At 36.5% G+C, this 21,614-nt stretch overlaps 1 protein-coding gene across 3 annotated transcripts in view; it reads left to right on the top strand.

Annotated features, from left to right (window-relative positions):
• The first annotated feature begins 3,668 nt into the window (after positions 1-3,668).
• Positions 3,669-21,614, top strand: part of Strip (striatin interacting protein) — a 367,915-nt gene continuing 349,969 nt past the window's right edge. For 2 of the 3 annotated variants that reach the window (XM_090400055.1, XM_090400053.1), the window contains exons 1-3: positions 3,669-3,869; positions 4,219-4,379; positions 19,080-19,146. In XM_090400055.1, coding sequence (XP_090256181.1) covers positions 4,362-4,379; positions 19,080-19,146 — 85 coding nt within the window. In that variant the 5' untranslated portion in view covers positions 3,669-3,869; positions 4,219-4,361. The remainder of the gene's footprint in view (positions 3,870-4,218; positions 4,380-19,079; positions 19,147-21,614) is intronic. The other variant, XM_090400054.1, reaches the window with a different exon arrangement.

Here is a 21,614-nt window from a genome sequence, read left to right as displayed (position 1 = left end):
CTCTTCTCAGTATTAAACTGGTCATTCAGGTTGAAATTTCAGAATTTACCTAGTTTCTTACAAATTGTTATATGTAATTTTTAATGTTATTTACTAGTTCCACTTTTTCATGTGGTGCTTCTTTCATTTGTTTTTCCCCACTTTCCTCGGGCAGACACCTGAAGAGGTGACTGACCGTGGAAAGCTGAAAAGAACGGATGGAAGGAGATAATGTTGGAGGTCTGCTTGGTGCTGACATTTAAGTCAGGCCAAGTAGATCGACTGAGGCCTCTTTTAACTATCTACTACTATCCACTCTATCTTTTCTCCTCTTCTCTCACTATCAAGCTGACTCTCAGCAGAACTTTTTTTTAAATCTAAAGAGGCCAGTGATGAAAGGCATGAACTCCCATTCTACCTCAATAAAGGTCGAAACCGGTCTGAGTAGTGGCCCCTTGCCTTTAATACAAAACATCATGCATCCCCTTCTTGGAGATGTGTTTTGGCATTAAGGGTAAATATTAAGATTAGTGACCAGAGCTTATGCCACCTTTACCACGGGTTACCTTGGTCTTGCACTACCTGTAGGATCAGCTAGACTTGCATCATTTGCAGGCGCAAACTTGACTTATTGTCTGTTTGCTTACTTGGGAAATGGAGTAAAACCAGGTTTAAAATTGCTTGGTATTATTAACATATATATATATATATATATATATATATATATATATATATATATATATATATATATATATATATATATACACCCCAGCGGCAGACCAGGCGACAGGTCGATTGGGAGTAGTACTAACAAGAAGCTGCATCTAAATAACACGCGGACCCTGCATAGGAAGCGGGAATAACGCGTAGAAGAAGAAGATATATATATATATATATATATATATATATATATATATAGCTCAGAAAAAGGGTGTCATTGCTTCAAGTCAATATCTAATTAGATCTTTAAAAAAAATACAAGAATGCAAATACTATTTATATTTATTTATTTATATAATATATTAATTTGTTTATTTATATGAGAGGCCTGTGTAGCTCAGTGGAAATGGCGCTTGAGTCCTCTGCACTTGGTCGCTTGAAGTCAGACTTAAGTTCAAGTCTAGTCGCCGAGGGAAGGAACTTTATCTAATCCTTTCTTTCACTAATTCCCTAGTTAGTTGATCTCTGGTGCGGGAAAGCAGGTTTGTCCTCCTGGGAACTTAGGTTTTTTATCCCATAAACTCAAGAAAATCGACCGCAGTACCCACATTATTTCAGACAATAACATATCTTGTTGCCAGCCTCTTCATCGGTGGCTACTATAATTAGTGATAGACATGGGCCAGCTATCTCTGATTGGCTACCAGTGGAGATTGAACTTCCCATTCAGTCTGCAAAAGCTAGATAGGGCATAAAGGCCTCGCCTACTCCCTATAAGGGAATAAAAGGCGTTAGCTGATTATTATTATTTTTTAATGTTTATTTATATTTATATTTATTTATTTATTTTTATTTATATTTATTATAAAAAAAATTAGCTAACGCCTTTTTATTCCCATATATAGGGAATAGGTGAGGCCATTTTAGCCCTAACTAACTTTTGGAGAGTGAGTGGGCAGTTCAGTCTCCACTTGTACCCAATCAGAGATAGCTGGCCCAAGCCTATCACTAATTAAGTGGCATGCAGTGAAGTGAGATGGCTCAACATGTGCCACCATCTCATGCTCCCTATACCTAACACTCATATTTGATATCTGAAATAATGTGGGTTCTACGGTCGATTTTCTTGAGTTTATGGGACAAAAAAACCCGAGTTTCCTGGAGAAATAACCCGCTTGCCTGTACCAGAGATCGAATTAACTCGGGAATAGGTCCAAAAAAGGCTTATATAAATTTCTTCTAGTCGCCTACTAGATTCGAAACCAAGAAGTCTTCCTTCGTGCAGGCAAACGCCAAGGTGTGAAAACACCACATCCACTGAGCTACCCAGATTCTTCTTATTATTTATTTATTTAGATACCGTATTAAGATGATAATCTATTCGTTTATTTAAAGCTTAATTTAACTTGCTTTTTCATTTCTGTATTTAAGGTAAATCTAGATCATTTAAAATTTATTTTTTGCTAAATCTTAAATTGTTGAAAAACATTGATAATAGCTTTATTTAATTGTTTAAGGAATTACTTATTTCCATGTTTATGGTTTTAATTGATGTTATATATAATTTTAGAGTTTATATTACCCTCAGCTCAGTAGAAGCTGCGTTTGCACTCTACGGCGCTTGACCGCACGACGAAAGGCGTTCGAATCTAGTCGCTGACTAGAGAAACTTTTTCTAAGCCTTTTCTCTACCGGTTCCAGAGTTAGTCGATCTCTGGCATGGGCTAGCAGGTTTTTTGTCCCCGAAACTCGGGTTTTTCGTCCAGTAAACTCAAGAAAATCGGCCGTCGAACCCACACTATTTTAAGACATTAAATATATTGTGTTAGGGTTAGTGACCACCAGATGGCGGCACTTACTGACCGCCTTCTTTACTGCATGCCGATTAATTAGTGATAGCCTTTTGCCAGCTATCTCTGATTGGCTACCAGTGGAGATTGAACTGCCCACTCAGTCTCCTAAAAGTTAGGTAGGGCTTAAAAACGGCCTTGCCTACTCCCTATACGGAACAAAAAGGCATTAGCTAATTTTTTTTCTTCTCATATACTGTAAATCTCCTCAAAACTTCGCTGTCCAAGGCGTTAGAGTTTAGCTCCTAGGGTTCCAAAAGTGTGAGTCAACTCTGAGTAGGCCTCCCAAATTATGTCTAAGAGCCCCGTGAAGGCATCCATATAATAATAATATCTCCCCAGAGCCTCTGAATATTTACTTATTATGGAATGTTTCTGTACTGCAGTGTGTCAAAAAAACCGGTGAATGACCTATAGACAGCGGACCACCCCCAGGTTTTCCCTCCCGGAAACTCGGGTTTTCCGTCCTGTAAACTCAAGAAAATCGACCGTAGAACCCACATTATTTCAGACATTAAATATATTGTGTTAGGGTTAGGGACCACGAGATGGCGGCACATTTGAGCCGTCTCTCTTCACTGTGTACCGCTTAATTAGTGATAGCCTTGGGCCGTCTATCTCTGCTTGGTACTAGTGGAGAGTGAACTTCCCACTCAGTCTCCAAAAGTTAGATAGGGCTAAATGGCCTCGGCTACTCCCCGCATACGGGAATATAAGGCGTTAGCTGATTTTTTTTTTTTTTTTTTCTGTACTGCATTTGTTATACGGTACATCCATTCATCTTTTTTTAAAAGTGATGGTTGTATTCCGGAAATTTCTGATCGCTATCAAATTAAAAAAAAAAAATTGTTTCCTCAAATAAAACGATAAAACATAAAATTATTTCAACAATAATGTAAATAAAAAAGAATAATTTGTTTAAATTAAAAGACATTATATTAAAAGGAAGGAAAGTCCCTCTCTATATCTTTTATAGCATTACAAAGCTCATTTTGACTAACTTGGAGCCCCTGAAGAACACATTCAACATTTTTAACTTGTTTCATTTACTTGGTCAGTTTGCTGCAAAATAAATTTGCATTGGAAAAAATTTTAATACGTCAACTTAAAGTACAGAACTTTTATATTCTGTAAGCATCCCTGTATGTCGCTAGTGTCGTGGTCTATGAACTTCTTAAGCCTAATGAGTGCAAATGTAGTTTTTAAATTATTTTATATTTAAATAGTTTTATTTTAGACTTAACAAACATGTGGAGATATATTTGTATGTCGCCGGAAATGTTTTGTGTAGGCTTACATTTCACAATTTATGCTCAAATAAATAATTTCAAAATGTCACTTTTATGAAATTGAATAATAGGATAATTTTTTTCGACAATGGTAAGTCATTTTCGTTATGAATCTAAAAAAAAAAAAAAGAAAGAAAAAAACAAAAAATATTACTAATAATATTTAAAGACTTGTAAGTGAACGTTATTCAAATCAAGAAGGTGGAATTTGACGGGCTACCGTACATTCAACAATTTGCGGTGCGAAATTGCCAAAGTTGCGCACAAATTTAGATATATATTTAAATACTGAATAGCGTTAATGTTAGATTATATAAATATAAACTCATTTGTTGATACACAGCAGATTTAATATTAAAAACACGAGAAAGTTTGAGCATTCGTCGAGCAGTCTTTGTTACAGATATTTGTTTAATTATTATTATTTTATTTTAATATAGCACCGTGTGTTGTGGAAGAGAGATCCAAACCCATCACAAATGTCTGTGAGACGACGTTTTGAGATGTCGCATTTCTGCGTTTTAATGTAGCGGGGAAGAGTACGACAAAAATCAACAAGCCACAAATTCGAAGTTCAGGAAATATGGGAGAGCCGTGGGAGGTGGGTGTGTTTTGAATGATACCAGAACGCTAAATTTATTTGTTATAAAAGTATTACATATACGTATATATAAATGGGATAGAGCTGCATCAATAACGATGTAATGGAGAACTTTGGTAATGTTCTCCATCAGCGGCTGTTTAATATATTTATTAACTCATAAAAGCCCAAAATCTGGAAATAAATGAGGAATACATTTGAATACACATCTTCGCAAATGGTTTCCAATCAGTTATATTTAAATAGTATTAAATATATGTCAAACTTTCTTAGTATGGTAGTCAATAAAAGGGTAACATGTCAAGTCACATCTTGGAATGATACGATGCTACTATGTGCTAAAAATATATGTTGTATCATACTGAATTCCGTATTTGCATGTTCAGATAATTGATTCTTTCGTTCGTCTGTTAATACTACGACTACTAATAACACAACAGTCAGCATCGTTATTATGCATGCTGAAGTCCATAAGCAAGTACTCTTCGTTTTTAAGAATAAATAAAATAAATTTCCGAATTAATGGTTTTGTGGGTTTATGGGCTTTCATTTACCGGAAAATCCAGACTATAGTTGAAATGAACAGTGGAAAGTGATACTTTCTTAATTAAGAATCCTTAATAGACAGAAATTTTCATTGGGAGGGGGTAACAGAAGCTGTGCATGTAACTTGCTCAAAGTTATATAATCTTAAATTGTACTGTTAAAGGAGACTAAATGAAGCCAGTCATTACATTTACAGTATATAATGTAATTAAAATTCATTTCGAAAATCAGTTAAAGGAAACAGGTCCCCAAGAGCACTTGGTAGAGCCTCTGCTACTAATGGCTCACAAAAAAAAGTTAGGCAAGTTTGAGCATGGTTAGTAGTTGGAAGGGGATCAATCGTTCGATGCTGTTGGCCCACTCTCCCTCGATGAATCTTTGGACTCCCTGAAGATGTCACATAATAATAATAATATATTATTATTAGAATAGCCTGGTTGGCTCAGTCACTAATGCCTCTGTTTTCTAATCTGTGAAGTTTGAATCACGCCATGGCATTAATACTTTCAAATGTGTCTTTAAGCAGTAGTTCATTTTCATTATACAGCATCATCATACTGGACTTCTAAAGTTTAAAAAGTACCATTGTTTGTTAGCCTCTGGAACAGGATTCCCAGATTATCTTTATTCACCTTTACTGTACTGGTGTGCTATAGATTTTCAGACCCTTATGGATGGGATCATTATGAAAAAATAATAAAAACATTATTACTAAGATAAATTTAGCTTAAGGAATGTAAAAGGACATGGTACGATGTGAAGAGTGATAACAGCCAATGATGCAAACTCAAGTGATGAATTAATAATAGATTTAAAAAGTTAAAGTTCTTTGATTAGGAGACAAGGAAACAAAACCTTATTTAGGATTAACACTTTTATTTTTTAATGATTACTCGAATAAATAGTTCTGTAGCATAAAACAGACAGTGTTGTATTAAAATAGTATAAATGCTACCCTAGCACATTTTTTGAAAGAACAAAAAATGTGCTAGGCCTGAGTTTGATTCTCATCAGGATGAGAAGAATCTTTATATAATCCTTTCAATTTAAAGCAAGTGAATAGATCTTGTATGGAGGTAGCAGGATTTTTTCCTTTTACAACTTTCTATGTGGAATGAAAACTTAAGTAAATCAGCCAGAGCTGATTTTTGGCTCATTCATGCCATTGTGTGATTATGGAGGATTAACTTTCTAAATGGCCATATGGTGAAATATAACAATTCATACTTTCTGCCCATGTTCTTTCAATAATAAATTTCATTTCACTTTAAATGGGAACTTTGCATCCATGTATTTATTGACATATAAACACATCAAAGCCAGAACTACATCAAAAACATAGAAGTTGAGTATGCAATAGTGTGCTCTCCACTGGATGAATCCTTGAATTTCTTGTTACATAATAATAGTATACTGTTGTATATCCTTAAATACATATCATTTTTAATGTTTTTTTGCCTTTCTTGGTCTTGTGGCGGTTTGCATCTCTCAAGAAATTATAGTTTTTTAATTTCAAGACTAATAGATGCCATAGAAGAATGAAATTAGCTGTTCTTAAGAACTATCTTAACCTAAATAAATACTAATGTGCACAGCCTGACTACTAGCACTTCAGGCTCTAAGCCTAATACGTTTTACTTTTTTTTTTTCCCCCATTGTCTGCCTGCTGTAGTATAAAATTGCACTTTCAGTGATGTCTCTCTGTCAAAGATTGAATGTTGGTAAATTAAGCTTACATACTTCACTTTATATAATTCTTTAGTTTTTAAGCTTGAGATTATATATTAAAAAAAGTCTGAAGGGAGAAATTACTGTGGGAGAATGATATTGTGGGATAAAAATGGGAATAGAGTGACTGATGCAGAGGACATAGTGAAATTGTTCAATGAACACTTCATTGGAGTATTTCATCCTGGAGGAGTCAGTTTTAATGCTAGAGGGATTGGGCAGGTTCGAGGTTTAGAGGTACAGGAGGGAGTGTGTTTCAAATACTGAGTACTCTGGATGTCAGTAAAGCTTTGGAACTGGATGGTATTTCACCACGAGTTTTGAGAGACAGTGCCTTTGACCTGGCTTTTCAGTGAAAGTCTGGCTGTGGGAAAGGTGCCCATGGAATGGAAGGAAGGTAAGATAGTGCCATTGCATAAGGGTGGTAGCAGACTGGAAGTGATTGATTATAGGCCAGTTTGTGTGTCATCAGTAGTTAGTAAGATCTTGGAAAAAATAGTGAAGGACCATATACAGCATTGGCCAGATGAAGGTAATGTTATCTGTGAGAGTCAACATGGATTTGTGAAGGGGCGCTCTTGTTTTAGCAATATGCTAGTCTTTTATAATAAAGTTACAAGAGCATTAGATGAGGGAAAGGCATATACTGCCATTTTCTTACACTTAGTGAAGGCATTTGACAGGGTGCCACATGATAAGCTGATATTTAAGTTGTAGCACATCGGTCTGGATGTCAGATTGGTCAATTGGATTCAGGATTGGCTGTCCAATAGGTATCAGAGATTTGTGTATGGTTGGGCAGTTTCAAGGAAGCAGAGGGTTACAAATGGGGCCCCACAGGGCTCAGTACTGGGACCTGTATTGTTTAACCTTTATATCAATGACATTGTTGTTTGCAGATGATGCGAAGTTGGGAAGGATTATTAGTAATATTGCAGATGCGGCAGCCCTGCAAGAGGATTTGGATAAGCTAGATAGATGGACAAATGAATGGGGTGTCGGTTTAATGCAGCAAAATTAAGGTCTTGAGGTTTGGGAAACATCGATGGGATACTGCATACTTTATGGAAGGAGTTATACTGGAGGAAGTAGGGGAGATGAGATCTGGGGGTTGATGATTGATAAACCTGAAATTTAGGTGACATATTGCGAAGGTGGTGAAAGTAACACAGAGGATTTCTTCAATAATGAGAAGGACACTGACCTGCAGAGATAAAACAGTTATCATTCCGTTCTATAAGACCCTGATCAGACCACACTTGGACTATTGTTCTCAGATTTGGTCCCCAGGATTTGAAGGGGATAAATTAACTTTGGAAAGGGTACAAAGGCGGATAACAAAGATGGTTTCAGGACTGTACAATGATAGTTATGAGGATCGGCTGAGGGAATGTCGACTGCAGAGTTTGGTGGATAAAAGAAGGATAGGTGATATGATTGCGACTTTTAAACTGTTGAGAGGTAGTTACAGGGTTGACACTGGGGAGTTCTTCCACTTGGTTGAACAGCGGGAAGGAGTGATGACAAGAGGCCATTCCCCTGAAGTTACTAAAGGAATCTGTGAGCAAGAGGGTGAGGAGTTGTTTCTTTGCATGGAGGGTGGTTGAACCATGGAATGCATTGCCTGATAGAGTGGTGAGAGTGAGAACGAATGCATTTAAGGAGTGGTATGATAGACTTTGTGTTTCTTAAGAGGGCCCTCCCCTCGATGAGTCTTGATAAACTTTGTGTTTCTTAGGAAGGACTTCCCACGATGAGTCTTTTGACTCCATGGAGGCCTGAATAATAAATAATTATTATTAATATTATTATTATGGGCAACTCAAAGGAGTCCTTACTCATCTAGGGAGGCCCTAAACATCACGTCCATCACAACTATTCAACATTCACACAGTATCTATCATACTTTGCCTTGAACTCATTTACTGTCATAGCACCCACAACAGACTCTGGCAGCTAATTCCACTCATTCACCACTCTAAAAGTAAAAAACCCAGCTCTAACACTCTTACTAACTACACTTTTGCCCAGCTTCCATGGATGGCTCCTAGTCCTCCCATCACCAGTCCTGTTCTCAAAAATATCCTCTGAATTAATCCTATAGAAACTCTTCAGTAATTTGAATGTCTCAATAATATCTCCCCTTTTCTGCCTATCAACCAATTTCTGCAACCCACAAATATTCAATCTGTTTTCATAAGGTTCATTCCATAGACCTGCTGTCATCTTGGTCACTTGCCTATGGATCCTCTCAACCGCCTCCCCATCAAGAAGAAACCTAGGTGATCAGATTTGGGCACAGTAGTCAAGATGGGGTCTTATCAAGGCTCTATACAGAGGAACAATAACTTTCTTATCTCTGCTCATCAGAGTATTCTTCAGCGTCCAAGTGATTTGATGAGTTGATTTAGCCACTTTTGCAATGTGCCTCCTAAACTTCAACTCCCTATCCACCAACACTCCCAAGTCCCTGGCCTCATCAATCTCCTGGAGTACAGTTTCCTCCAATGTAATATACTGCTGCTAATCTTTTAACCCCAAAATGCATAACCTTATATTTTGCCACATTAAATTGACATTCATTCTCCTTAGCCCAGACCTCCAATCTGTCCAAATCATCCTGCAAGATTTTGACATCTTCTACATTCACTATTGCCCTACCTAACTTTGCATCATCATCAGTGAACAAATGAATCATTCCTCTCGGATCCTTTCCTATATCATTAATGAACAAATTAAAGCAGTGGTCCAAGAATAGATACTTGTGGCACACCACTAGTCACAGGCCGTCTTTTGGACTCTACTCCTGAGTAAACTACTCTCTGGTATCTCTCCATCAACCAACCTCCTATCCATCTCATCAACCCTATATCCATTCCCATATGTTGCAGTTTACGGATTAGAATTCCATGTGGTATCCTGTCAAAGGCCTTAGCCAGGTCCAGAAGTATCACTGTAAACCCATTACGCCTATCCAGTTCAGCCATCACTGTGTTATAAAACCTGAGCAAGTTACTGAGACATGATCTACCCTTCACAAAACCATGCTGTCCTCCATGTAGTGTCCCATCATCATTTATCCATTCCTGTATTTTGCTCTTGACTACTTTCTCCAAAACCTTGACAACGACTCCTGATATGCTGATCAATCAATAATTTGCAACAGCAGTCTTGGAGCCCCCTTTATGCAATGGAAATATTTTCTTCTCCTTCCACCCCTCGGGACTAACCCAGACCTGGCACTCAAATTAAACTATGGTCAAAGGCACTGACAATTCTTTAGCTGCTTCACTTAAGACCCGTGCAGTTCCCAATAATGAAACCTCATTTAAGTTTGAAAAGTGATATAATCTGGCAAACAAAGTTTTCACATGACTGATTAAACAAGAATATAATTTCAAGTATAAAAGGCTTATTTGGACTGTAGAGGAAGGAATAATAATAATAACAACAGCAACTGAATGTGATAAGAAATTACTAATAAACAATGTTACTTTTAATAGACAAGAACTTTTGTTGTGGGAAAATGTTAGTTATAATTAATTGAAATACATATGTTACTCAAGCTCAACGTCTAGAAGATGTGCAAACCCCATATCAAAAGAACTGAAGAAAGATAGCAATCATCAATATAAGGAGTATTAATGGAAAAGAAATCAAGCTTGCAGAACAACTGTAAAAAAAAAGTACCACATGGATATAATCTGCATCACTGAACCAAAGAAGACAAAAACAGATGAAGTCTTACTAAATAAGTATAGGATGTTATATTCAGCGATAATGATCAAGGAAAGGAAGGAGTAGCAATGGTATTCAACACAAAACATGAAGATAGACTTCAAGGCAGTTTCGAGTAGTTATTATGCAGGAAAACTTTAAAATGAAGAAATGGACAATAAAATTATTTGTGCCTATGGTCATAAACAGGATTCTCCTAAGGAAGAAGTGGAGGAATTTTATGAGCCACTAGAGCAGGAAGTTGACATAAAGAAAATGAAAAAAAAAAGGTAATTTTTGGAGATCTAAACAGCAACGTAGGAAGTGAATCCCACCAATCATTTTGAAATATTTTGGGAAAATTTGGGAACATCGGTTTACTAGGGGAAGGTCAGGTTTTAGCAACTTGCTCATATTCTATAAAAATGTTACCTTTGAACTAGACAAAGTGAATGGATACACCATGATACTTCTGGATTTTGTTAAGGTTTTTGACAGAATGTGGCATGGTGGACTGGTGCATAAAGTAGAGAATATGGGATTGGATTATAGAATATTAGCTTGGACAAGAAGATGGCTGACTGACAGACAGATGTCAAAAATTGGAATATGGATGATGTGAATCTGTTATTTGTCCACTATTATTCAATCTATACATTAATGATATTGGGAAGGATTTGACAAGCGGCATACAGCTATCTGCTGATGATGCAAAGATTGTCAAGGTAATCAGGAATGCTGCTGATATTCAGTACTTGCAGAATGATTTGAATAGGCTGGAATTGTGGGCATGGGAAAATGGATGTCAGTTCAATGTCATGATCATCATGATCATCAAATTCCTGCCATGTACCCTCAAGGGGTGTACAGGATATGATAGTACTACATGAAAAATTACACCATTACTAACTTCCTATCTACAATTTTCCTCCAAATCAGTCCTGTTACTTGTCAAGACTCCAACATTATCAGATCTTATATTTCTATCGTCTAAGGCACTTTGTACAGTATCAATCCACCTATATCTTGGTCTTCCTCTGGGTTGTTTTCCTGCCAACCTGGCAGAGAACACTTGTTTTGCTAATTTTTCCTCTCCCATTCTATTTAAGTGACCATACCACCTGGGATTATCTCTGCTAACGCATTCCTGGATGCTGACAATGTCAAGTTTTCCCTAATATCCTGATTTTTAATATGATATTGCCATTGATGCCATCTGTTCATGCCTATAATCTTTCTCAGGACTCTCATATCTTCAGTCTGTGGTCAAGTGTTTTACTTCTGACCCAGCTCTCAGATCCATAAGTTAAAACCGGTTTGAACACTGTCTTGTCTTGTATACAGCTAATTTAGTGTTCCGACTAATTTCTCTCTCTTATTCCATATGAATTTATTCACTTGACTTCCTACCATACCAGCTTTGTTGATTCTGTTGTCTATTTCCATATTTAATTTACCATCTTCACTAAAAATTGTGCCTAAGTAGCAGAAATGTTTTACTTGTTTCACAGGTTCTCCGTTCACAACGCAGTTGACATTTTCAGCAATTCTGCCTATTTTCATTGTCTTTGTCTTTTTATTTCTGACCTTCATGCCATATCTATTACAACAGTTATTCAATTTAGTCAGGGAATCTTGCAGACTTGTAGCGGATTTATTTAGAAGTATAACGTCTTCCCCATAAAGCAATGAGCTGACATTATTATTATTATTTCGGGTGACTCCAGGAGTCCTTAGACTCATCGAGGGAGGCCCTAAACATCATGTCCATACAACTATGCGATTACGTTCTCACAGTATCTATCATACCTTGTCTTGAACTCATTCACCGTCATAGCACCCACAACAGACTCTGGCTGCTTATTCCACTCATTTACCACTCTAAAAGTAAAGAACCCAGCACTAACACCCCTGCTAACCACACTCTTGCCCAGCTTCCATAGGTGTCCCCTAGTTCCCCCACCACCAGTCCTGATCTCAAATATATCATCTGAATTAATCCTATAGAATCTCTTTAGCAATTTGAATGTCTCAATCATATCTCCCCTCCTCCGCCTATCAACTAGTTTCTGCAACCCACAAATCTTCAACCTGTTCTCATATGGTTCATTCCATAGACCTGTTATCATCTTAGTCACTCGCCTCTGGATCCTCTCCACCTCCTCCCCATTACTATACTTAGACAGACATTAATATCTTCTATTTTGATGTCATGTTTAACACCACTTTCCTTCATAATGTGATCCATATAGATAATGAATAACAGAGGGGATAATGTACATCCTTGTCTGACACCAGATTTAACATTACACCATCTTCCTGTACTTCCTTCAATTCTAACTGCTGACTTACAACTCAAATAAAGACTAAGTATTGCTTGATATAATGTCCCATTGACACCATATAACTGTACCGTATTGAATAGCTTTTCTCTTGGCACCTTGTCATATGCCTTTTCCAGATCGTCAAAACTTAAATATAGATCTTTGTTATATTCCCATGATTTCTCAACTATTTGTTATAAAGTGAAGATCTGATCCTGACAGCCTCTATTTGGCCTGAATCCAGCTTGTTCTTTACCAAGTTTTTTTCCACAATTCTTCTCAACTATTTCTCAAGTGTACTTGCATTAATCTTGCCAGGAACATTCAGTAGGGAATGTTCTATTTCCCTTTTTATATTATTAATTATATGAAGAGCCAAAGGCTTCAATTTGGTGACCTAAACTTATTTAAGTTAAGGGATATTACCTCCCATATTGTTTCATAGCCGAATAAGAAACTCAAAGAGTTTTATGCCGAATATAGTAAATATATAAAGTTCGGCGAGTCCAAGCGTAAGCAAATACCTGGATAGTGTTACAACTGATCCTTTAGGGAGTGCAACACTGAGGCAACTCGTGGTAAGGGTGGAACAAGCTCCGATCACTATTCTTGATATTTCCCCATAATGTGAAATCTAGCTCCTAGGAGCTCTATTACTGTTCTACATTATGAGTGAGAGAAGGTCACTACCCAGACAGGTTTCAACCTTTGAGTTCTCATCAGTGAGTAGGTAGATCTAGAAATACCAAGTTTGTAGCAAACAGAACTTACATATTCCCTACTATGAGAATTGCCAAGAAGGTGTCCTAATAAATTATAAATTCAAAGAATGCTATTGCCATACCTTATGTTAGGCATTTTGGAAAAAATAGAAAAACACTACAGAAATACAACATCAAAACCACCTTCAAACCCCCCCCCCCCAACAAAATTAAGACACCTACTCAGTTCTTCCAAAGGTTTACACAATACAATGCACATGTAACCTACGATACATAGGGGAAACAGGGCGAACCATCCCAATTAGGAAGGATGAACACAAACAACACATTAAATACCTGCATTTTGAAAAAACCGGCCTTTCAGACATAACACAGAATTGATCGGAAAGGTAAGGCCCTACACTGCACCAAAACCTGGTTCAAGAGGAAATTTAAAGAAGCATGTGAAATGCTCAAACACAATCCTAACCTGAAGAGAAATGACAGTCTAACCATTCCAAGAATGTGGAGGACCCATTTGCAGCTATTATGGCAACCAGAACAAGCCAAAGAAAAATCTCAATACAAGAAGACTTGGTATAGTATTTCTGACATTCAATATCAACCTGAACTGTACAAGTCAAGAAGAAAATCTTAGTATAGCAACCTGAATTGTACAAATCCAGAAGAAAATCTTAGTATGGGAGGACTTTAGCAGAGTTTATTGTAGTTTTTTTTACCACTAGAGGTCAGGTCAAGTTTTCATATACACATGTATCTTGTTTTCATATACACATGTATCTTTCTGATGATGATGATGACCTCAATACAGGGGTCGAAACATCAACTGTTATTTTATTAATAATAAGTAAAATAATCATTTCAACGCGTGTTTTATCTCCCTAAAATTTTTTAATATGAATGCTGATCACCGTGTAATCTTAAATGAAAGAGTTTTATAGGGTTAGTAGATGTAAAATAACTTCTTGAACAGAAAAGAATGCCTAGTTATTTAAGGATAAGGAAGGTATTGATGTGTTTGTGTCGGGAGATGCTGGAGATAAATATCAGTCTGTGGGGAGGGGGAGACAGAGCTTGTATTCTGTCTGGTGATGTGCCTATTAAAGGATAGGGAAAGGTGAGCTGAGATCCCTTTTGCAAGAGAAAGGGCAGGACTGCATTTTGATTGCATTGAAGGTGACAAAGTTATCCTTTCCTCACTGAAGGATGGTATGAAGATCAGTGTTTAAGTTGCTGGTTGCAGATTTTGATGTAAGCAGTGTCTGTGAACTACATCGTTTGTCAAAGGAGTAGGTTGAATGAAGAGTGCTATCATTGGCAAATCCGAGGATAGAATTTGTGGTGACTGAGAGTTAGTAATTTATCTGTAAGAGGATAGGTTATAGAAAGGAGCCCTGAGGCACTCCTACATTGATGACAAAGCTCAGTGAAATGGTTCTGTCCACCATGACATGCAGTGAATGACCAGAGAGAGAGAGAGAGAGAGAGTGAATGCTGGCAATCCAGTTGTTGGATCCTACTTCTTCTAAATCTTTACCTTGGATCTGACATGTTAATCAGTATGATGTTCGTAAACAATTGATAAGTTGTAAGTTGATTTCTAATTCAAATATAAAGAAAATTTATATTTAAAGACTGTGCCACTTTATATCTGAATTAGTTCAAGAATTGAAGAAAAACCAACTCGCAACTATCTCTCCTTTTAGGTGTTAATATTATATATACTGGCTGAGAATATTTAACTTACTTAATTTACCCGCTTTGGTTCGAATATTTTATGAATGGTGCAGTAAAAGAGATTCAGGCAAAATACATCCTTTGATTAACAAAAACAAACATTTAATTTTATAATCACAAATTATACACTTAAGATCAAAATACTAAATAAGTTATTATAAACACTTCAGCCTTTCTGATAATACTGTCATACAAACTCAGACAATGGTAAATCTGTTATCTCTAATACAGTCTTCTCGCAGTTCCTTAAGTTTCAAATACAATAAAATTTGCAGTAACACCTCTTCACAAACAAAACTTTTAATTTTTACACTTCAGCTAATTTCCGAAATAGTTACTGTTAGTATAGGGAAATTCTAGGATGAAACTCGCACACTTCTCTGTATAGGAATATTAATAGTTGGAATAATCTTACCGATAATCTTCTATCTTCATCTACTTATACACTTTTTACAACTGTAAATACTTTAAACAGTAAACGGCACTCATTAAATAAATTCTTCTAAGCAATAACTGAATTAATCATCGGTCACAATACACATAAACAAACGTTGTTGCATAAAGTACTACTGATCACTCATGAAATAAGGCAACACACAATAATTCTTAACTTGAGGTTTTATATGCACAGTTGTTCATTCCTCCTGCATTCAAATAATTCTTTAGGCACTATAATTCTAAACACAGCTAACGGTAAACTTCAACTTTACAGCCTCTGCTACTCTAGTAACTCTGTGCTTTATTTCAAGATTCTGTGTGTCCTTGACAGGTCGGCCCTGAAATTAAATCTCAACTCAAGTATTGCTAGTCTATTTAGTAGTCACTCAGCTGTCTTCTGTAGCTATAATTGTTATTCTACAACTTATTAGCTAACCGCCTCTCAACTAGTAGACTTTATTTAGCTGCTTGAGTGACTTGCCGACTCGCTATTATCGCACTGTGATTCCCGAATGCCAAATGCTCCGATTCCAACCTAATGCCAATCCTCTCCTTTCTCTCTCTAATCTATCTCTCTTAATTAATTAATAATTTCAGCGTTCATTGCTTATATATCCGTTCTTCCCGCCTAAATTATTCTCGTGATTTCTTTCTAAAACTCCTTTCAATAAACCTTCTCCTCACGTGGTGTTCCAAAACGTGCTCACTCACTTACATACGTCTCCATGACAACCAAACAAAATATAATAAAATTGAGAACGCTAAACTTCTACAAATAGGAATAAATAAAGAATATTTACATTTCAATTAATGCGCAGTTAAATTATCAAATACTTATAATATTAACATAGTAATAATTAAAATAGCTTAATATTTAATACAGTTTTTTCATTATTAATATATCTTTGATTAAATAATTAGATATTAGACAAAATTAAAGTAGTTATATGAATATTAAATTGTAAAATAAGTTGTTTACATTAAATAATATTTACAAGTCTAGCCTTCGTGATGGAAGATCATGTTGGATTCTGAAGCAAATAATAATTACTCCAATCTCTATATATTCAGAATCCAACACAGTTGTATTGTGTGGCAGGTAGACAAAGGAAGACAGTTTGCAAAGCTGACCTTAGTGCAAAACATGATTGAAAGTCCTGGAAATGTCTAGGACAATAGTGCATGTTTCTCCGAAGCTTTCCATTGCATGTTCAGAGGTGAGTAATGTGGTCTAAGAGATCAGTCACCGATCTCAATTGGCAGAATTCATGCTAGTGGTTGCTGATTAACTGGTAATTTCTAGGTATTGAAGAAGTTGACTATTAATAGCTTTCTAAATTATTTTGGAGAGGATTAAGGTGGATGGTAATTGGACAGTAGGCTTTTGTTTCCCTTTTTGGAATGGGTTGGATATATGCTTGCTTCCATGAGATGGAATGGGTGTCTGCAGAGTATGGAAGATTGAAGAGATGATAGAGGACAGGCATTACTTCTGGAATACAATAGGAGAGATGTTGTTGGGACCAGATGATTTGGTAGTGTTCGGGCTGTCCAGTATTCTTCTTGGTGTCTTTTTACTGAAAAACCACAGGAGATGTGGTTTCTAGCATGGAAGGAGGTGATTTACCTTTGTCACATGCAGGAGTTACAGGAAATGAGTGATGCCAGGTCAGCTTTTTCTTTGGGTGCAGCATCTTAATTTTAGAGAAGTGGAAGCATGGGTAGCAGAAGTTGCACCATTGGCTTTTACAAGGGAGCAGAAGGCATGGCTTTCATTTAGACAAGGGGGGGGGGTTCTGCTATTGGTCTTTATGAAGTTGGATTTGGGTTTATTTATAGTTGCACATTTATTGTATGCATCTGCATAGGATTTGTATGAAGCCGCTCAATTCCTGACAGTTTATCGATCTTAAGTTTTTCATTATCTTAGAATACTGTTCTCTCACTTGGGGATAATTCACCTAAAACCTCACTCAGAATGCTTGAATATATTCAGAAGAGTGCTGTTCACTGAATAAATGACCTTGCTTTCATTAGCTTTCTCCAGTTGCTTTTCCATATATGCCTTCTTGCTGCATTATGTATTTTTCTATAAGCATTTTCATGGATAATGCTACTGAATTGTTCACCATCATTCCTTCACTTTCCCTGTAGTTAGATATAAACACAAGTGGCTGCTGCTCAACTCCCATATACAGTCAGCTCCAGACTTTTCAAAACAACTTCCTATCTACATCCTCTATCCACTTTACAATCTTCCCCATACTGTTTTCCCCAGTGATGACAGCCTCTAGCTATCACATGACTAGGTTCTTTTTATATCTCTAACCAGTTGTTCACACATTGTGTCATCGTGTATTGTGCTCACAGTTGTTCTGTTACATGTGCAATTGTGAGTTTACTTGAAGTAAGTTGAAGTAGTCTGTAAATGGTAGAGGTAATGTAAGAGGCTTGAGACTCGACTTGTGTGTGGAGCTGAAAAAAAAAAAGGAAAATCATTGACAAGTCAGTCGAAGTAAATTTTGATAAATGTTTACGTGAAGCTGTAAACTTTACACCCATGCAAGACCAAGGAAGAGAGTGTAGCAATGGTGAGTGAGCTGACTGGTGTTTCAGAGAGAACAGTTTAGTGTGAAAGTAGATGAAAAGAGGTCATGTGCTTGAAGACACCATGACAGGGATTTGAACTCAGCCTATCCACTGTGAAGCACTTGATTCCAAGACATGTTTTTCTTCAGGAATGAGCAGCTCTCACTGAACAAGCTGGTTGTTGATGTCAATAGTGATCCCAATCTGACACAAATATCAAGAACAACACTTTGTTGGATGATGGAGGATCTCAGCTTCAGGTGCATAAAACAGCAACATGCATTGGCCTTCATTGAATGAGAGGATGTAATTGCTTGGTGACATCGATACCTTTGGGCATGGAGGAATATACACCTTCTTTGCAGTGAGTGGACTGCGATTTTAATGAAACAGAGCATAGTATCATTTATTTTGTAATCATGCAAATAACTTTCTGCGATATTAAATCATTAGAGAAATGAGAATATTTATTTCCAGCATATCAGCCATTCCACTTTTTGGCATAAATCAGAATTACTGTATTACACAACACGATTATTGACACGGATAAACATTTATAGATGTTAAGTTAAAGAGTAGGAGAGGACAAAATGAAAATTTTGGTATTTTGCTATCTATCTTATGCCTTAACCTAAAGCATTTTGATTGCTTGCTTGCCTTAAATGTCATCTAATGTCTTCCAGCATATCAGTCATTCCACTTTTTGGCATAAATCAGAATTACTGTGTTACATGACAAATTGATTATTGACACGGATAAACATTTATAGATGTTAGGTTAAAGAGTAGGAAAAGACAAAATGAAAATTTTGGTATTTGGCTATCTTAACCTAAAGCATTTTGATTGCTTGATTTCCTTAAATGTCCTCTAATGTTGTATTTCTAAAAATTAATTTCTAGAATTCAGACTGTCCAGATCTTGATTTTATCTATGAAGATGCCGATATACATGTTAATGAAATTGCTGGTAAGAAATTTCTTCATCTGCTCAATAATTTATAATTGCAAGTATAATGTTATATCATTATCTCTCAGGCTATTGATGATCTATGTTATAGCTTTACTATTGTAAATAGGCTTAAAATTTACTTTGTCATTATGTGTTCATGCCAAAGTATATGTACATTTTGGAAAAAAAAAATTAAAATAAAATAATAATAGAAATATGCTGTGTAATTCAGATGTTTGATGTCACTCATCACTTAGATATCACAGCATATTTCTACCTGAAATTTATGGATTCATGTGGGATCACACTCATTATTTTCAAATGGTACCACTGTCTTCAAATCATCCTGTAGGGATTTCATAACTTATCACCATTCTTTTCACTTTATCCATCAGCAATTCATTCAATGTCATTCTTCAGACCATCAACTCGTATGGTATGGCAATATGCTTAAAAAGCAGCTGAACTTTGACACCCATTTCACCACTACATGTGCTATGAGATATGCTGTTTGGCTGCATGAACATGTGTAGAATCTATGCCATTACATTTAACTGTAGAAATGGTGTTGATGTTGGAAGAAAAGACATTTATTGTTGATCATTATTTTTGTTCATACAGAGTTGGTAGAGCAAAAGGTCTAAGCCTGTGCGTGTTTGTGAGCAGTTTGTTCATTGTTTCCATAAGCCTGCCCCAAGCAATAGCGTATACCTTAATCGAGAGGTGCCAACAAACCTGTGGAGTGTTCTGCCATAATGCAAAGGGCATTTAGGGAGACCACGTACTGTTAATACAAATGAGAATAATGGGTGTGTAGTGGAGCAAATTACAGTCTCTGAAATGCAGTCAAACAGTGATAAAACTTGGGATGCCGAGGTGGTCACTACAGAAAATCCTTGAGGAGGATTCTCTGTAGTGACGAAAAGGCACATCATTCAGGCATCAGTGTTTAACAGTAATGAATTACACTGCATGGTGGGAATACTGTGCGCACATATGGGCCAATGTTTATGAAGATCCATCTTTTCTCCATAATGTCTGGTTCTCAGATGAATCACATTTCCATCTAAGCATTAATGTAAACAGATGAACCTACAGGTTTATTGGTTTCTCGGGACATGAATTTATCCAAGAGAGGCCTCTTCACAGTGAGAAGGTCACCGTATGGTTAATGGCTTTGCATGTAAGAGAAAACCAAATAGAATTTATTACTCCTATATATTTTGTTCAATATGTCATGAGCGTCTTCATTCAGGAAGAAGATAGAACTGGTAGCATTTAAATTCTGAATACCGGAATGAGTCATACAGCATATGTATAATATCACATGGCTCCGTCACAGCTGTACAGTAGGATGAAACACAATTAGAGTTCAGAGATGTGGATATAGATGTATAATTAATGAAAATATTATACACAGTTAACAGCAGTCACTTTCCAAAACTTTAGATAGGTATACTATCTGTCCGATTAAGATTATGATTAAAAATATAGATGATCAAATTTGAACCTACTTAAGCTTAGCATCTTGGTATGGTTCCAGTGAACTCTGTCTATTGTTGATGGCATGAGAAGCGAGGTCTGAATGTTCAGATTCAAAAAAATATTATATAGTCTTGATGTTCCTGGATTCTAATAGTAGCAGAACGGCCAAACTAGCAAGGATTATAAGAACAGGATATGACAATTTCCTAGTTGGTGTGAAGGTGGTGTACAAATTACATCTGCAAAGGTTCCTTGCTATTTGTTCAGATGTTCCTTTCAGGTAGGATTCTTTTAACATCAAATTGCAATCTAAAAGACGGATGATAATTATCAAATCATATTGGAGGTTTAATGGAATATTTATAGCACTAGGAAAGGATTAAAAACTAATTTTAATGCTTCCAGTATTTCGTCTAAGTCACTGAGACATCTTCAGGGATTACAAATCACTCTCGTAACACACACACTCAAATACAACTCAATCCTAAGTGAAACACGTGGGTGACTCTAAAGTCTTATCTAGGTGGTGTGCCCTCTATGAGCATTTATAGGTGGCCTAGGATGTAAAATGGGACCTGATAATTAATGTTTCCCAAATTTTGGGATGTTTTATTATTATTATTACAGGCAACTCCAGGGAGTCATTAGACTCATCGAGAGAGGCCTCAAATCATATTCATCACAACTATTTGACATTCATAAAGTATCTATCATACCTCACCTTAAACTCATTCACTGCACAGCATCCACCACAGACTCTGGGAGCGCATTCCACTCATTCACCACTCTAAAAGTAAAGAACCCAGCTCTAACACCTTTACCAACCACACTTTTGCCCAGTTTCCATGGATGTCCCCTAGTCCTCCCACAACCAGCCCTGTTCTCAAAAATATGTTCTGAATTAATTTTATAGAAACCCTTCAGTAATTTAAATGTCTCAATCATATTTCCCCTCCTCTGCCTATCAACCAATTTTTGCAACCCACAAATCCTCAACCTGT

The sequence above is a fragment of the Typopeltis vanoorti genome, chromosome 11 (assembly GCF_054136105.1).
Source record: "Typopeltis vanoorti isolate ZY-2024b chromosome 11, IOZ_Tvanoo_1.0, whole genome shotgun sequence".
NCBI classification, from domain to species: domain Eukaryota; kingdom Metazoa; phylum Arthropoda; class Arachnida; order Uropygi; family Thelyphonidae; genus Typopeltis; species Typopeltis vanoorti.
The sequence above is the reverse complement of the archived record's forward strand: the minus strand, read 5'-3'. Positions and strand labels throughout refer to the sequence as shown.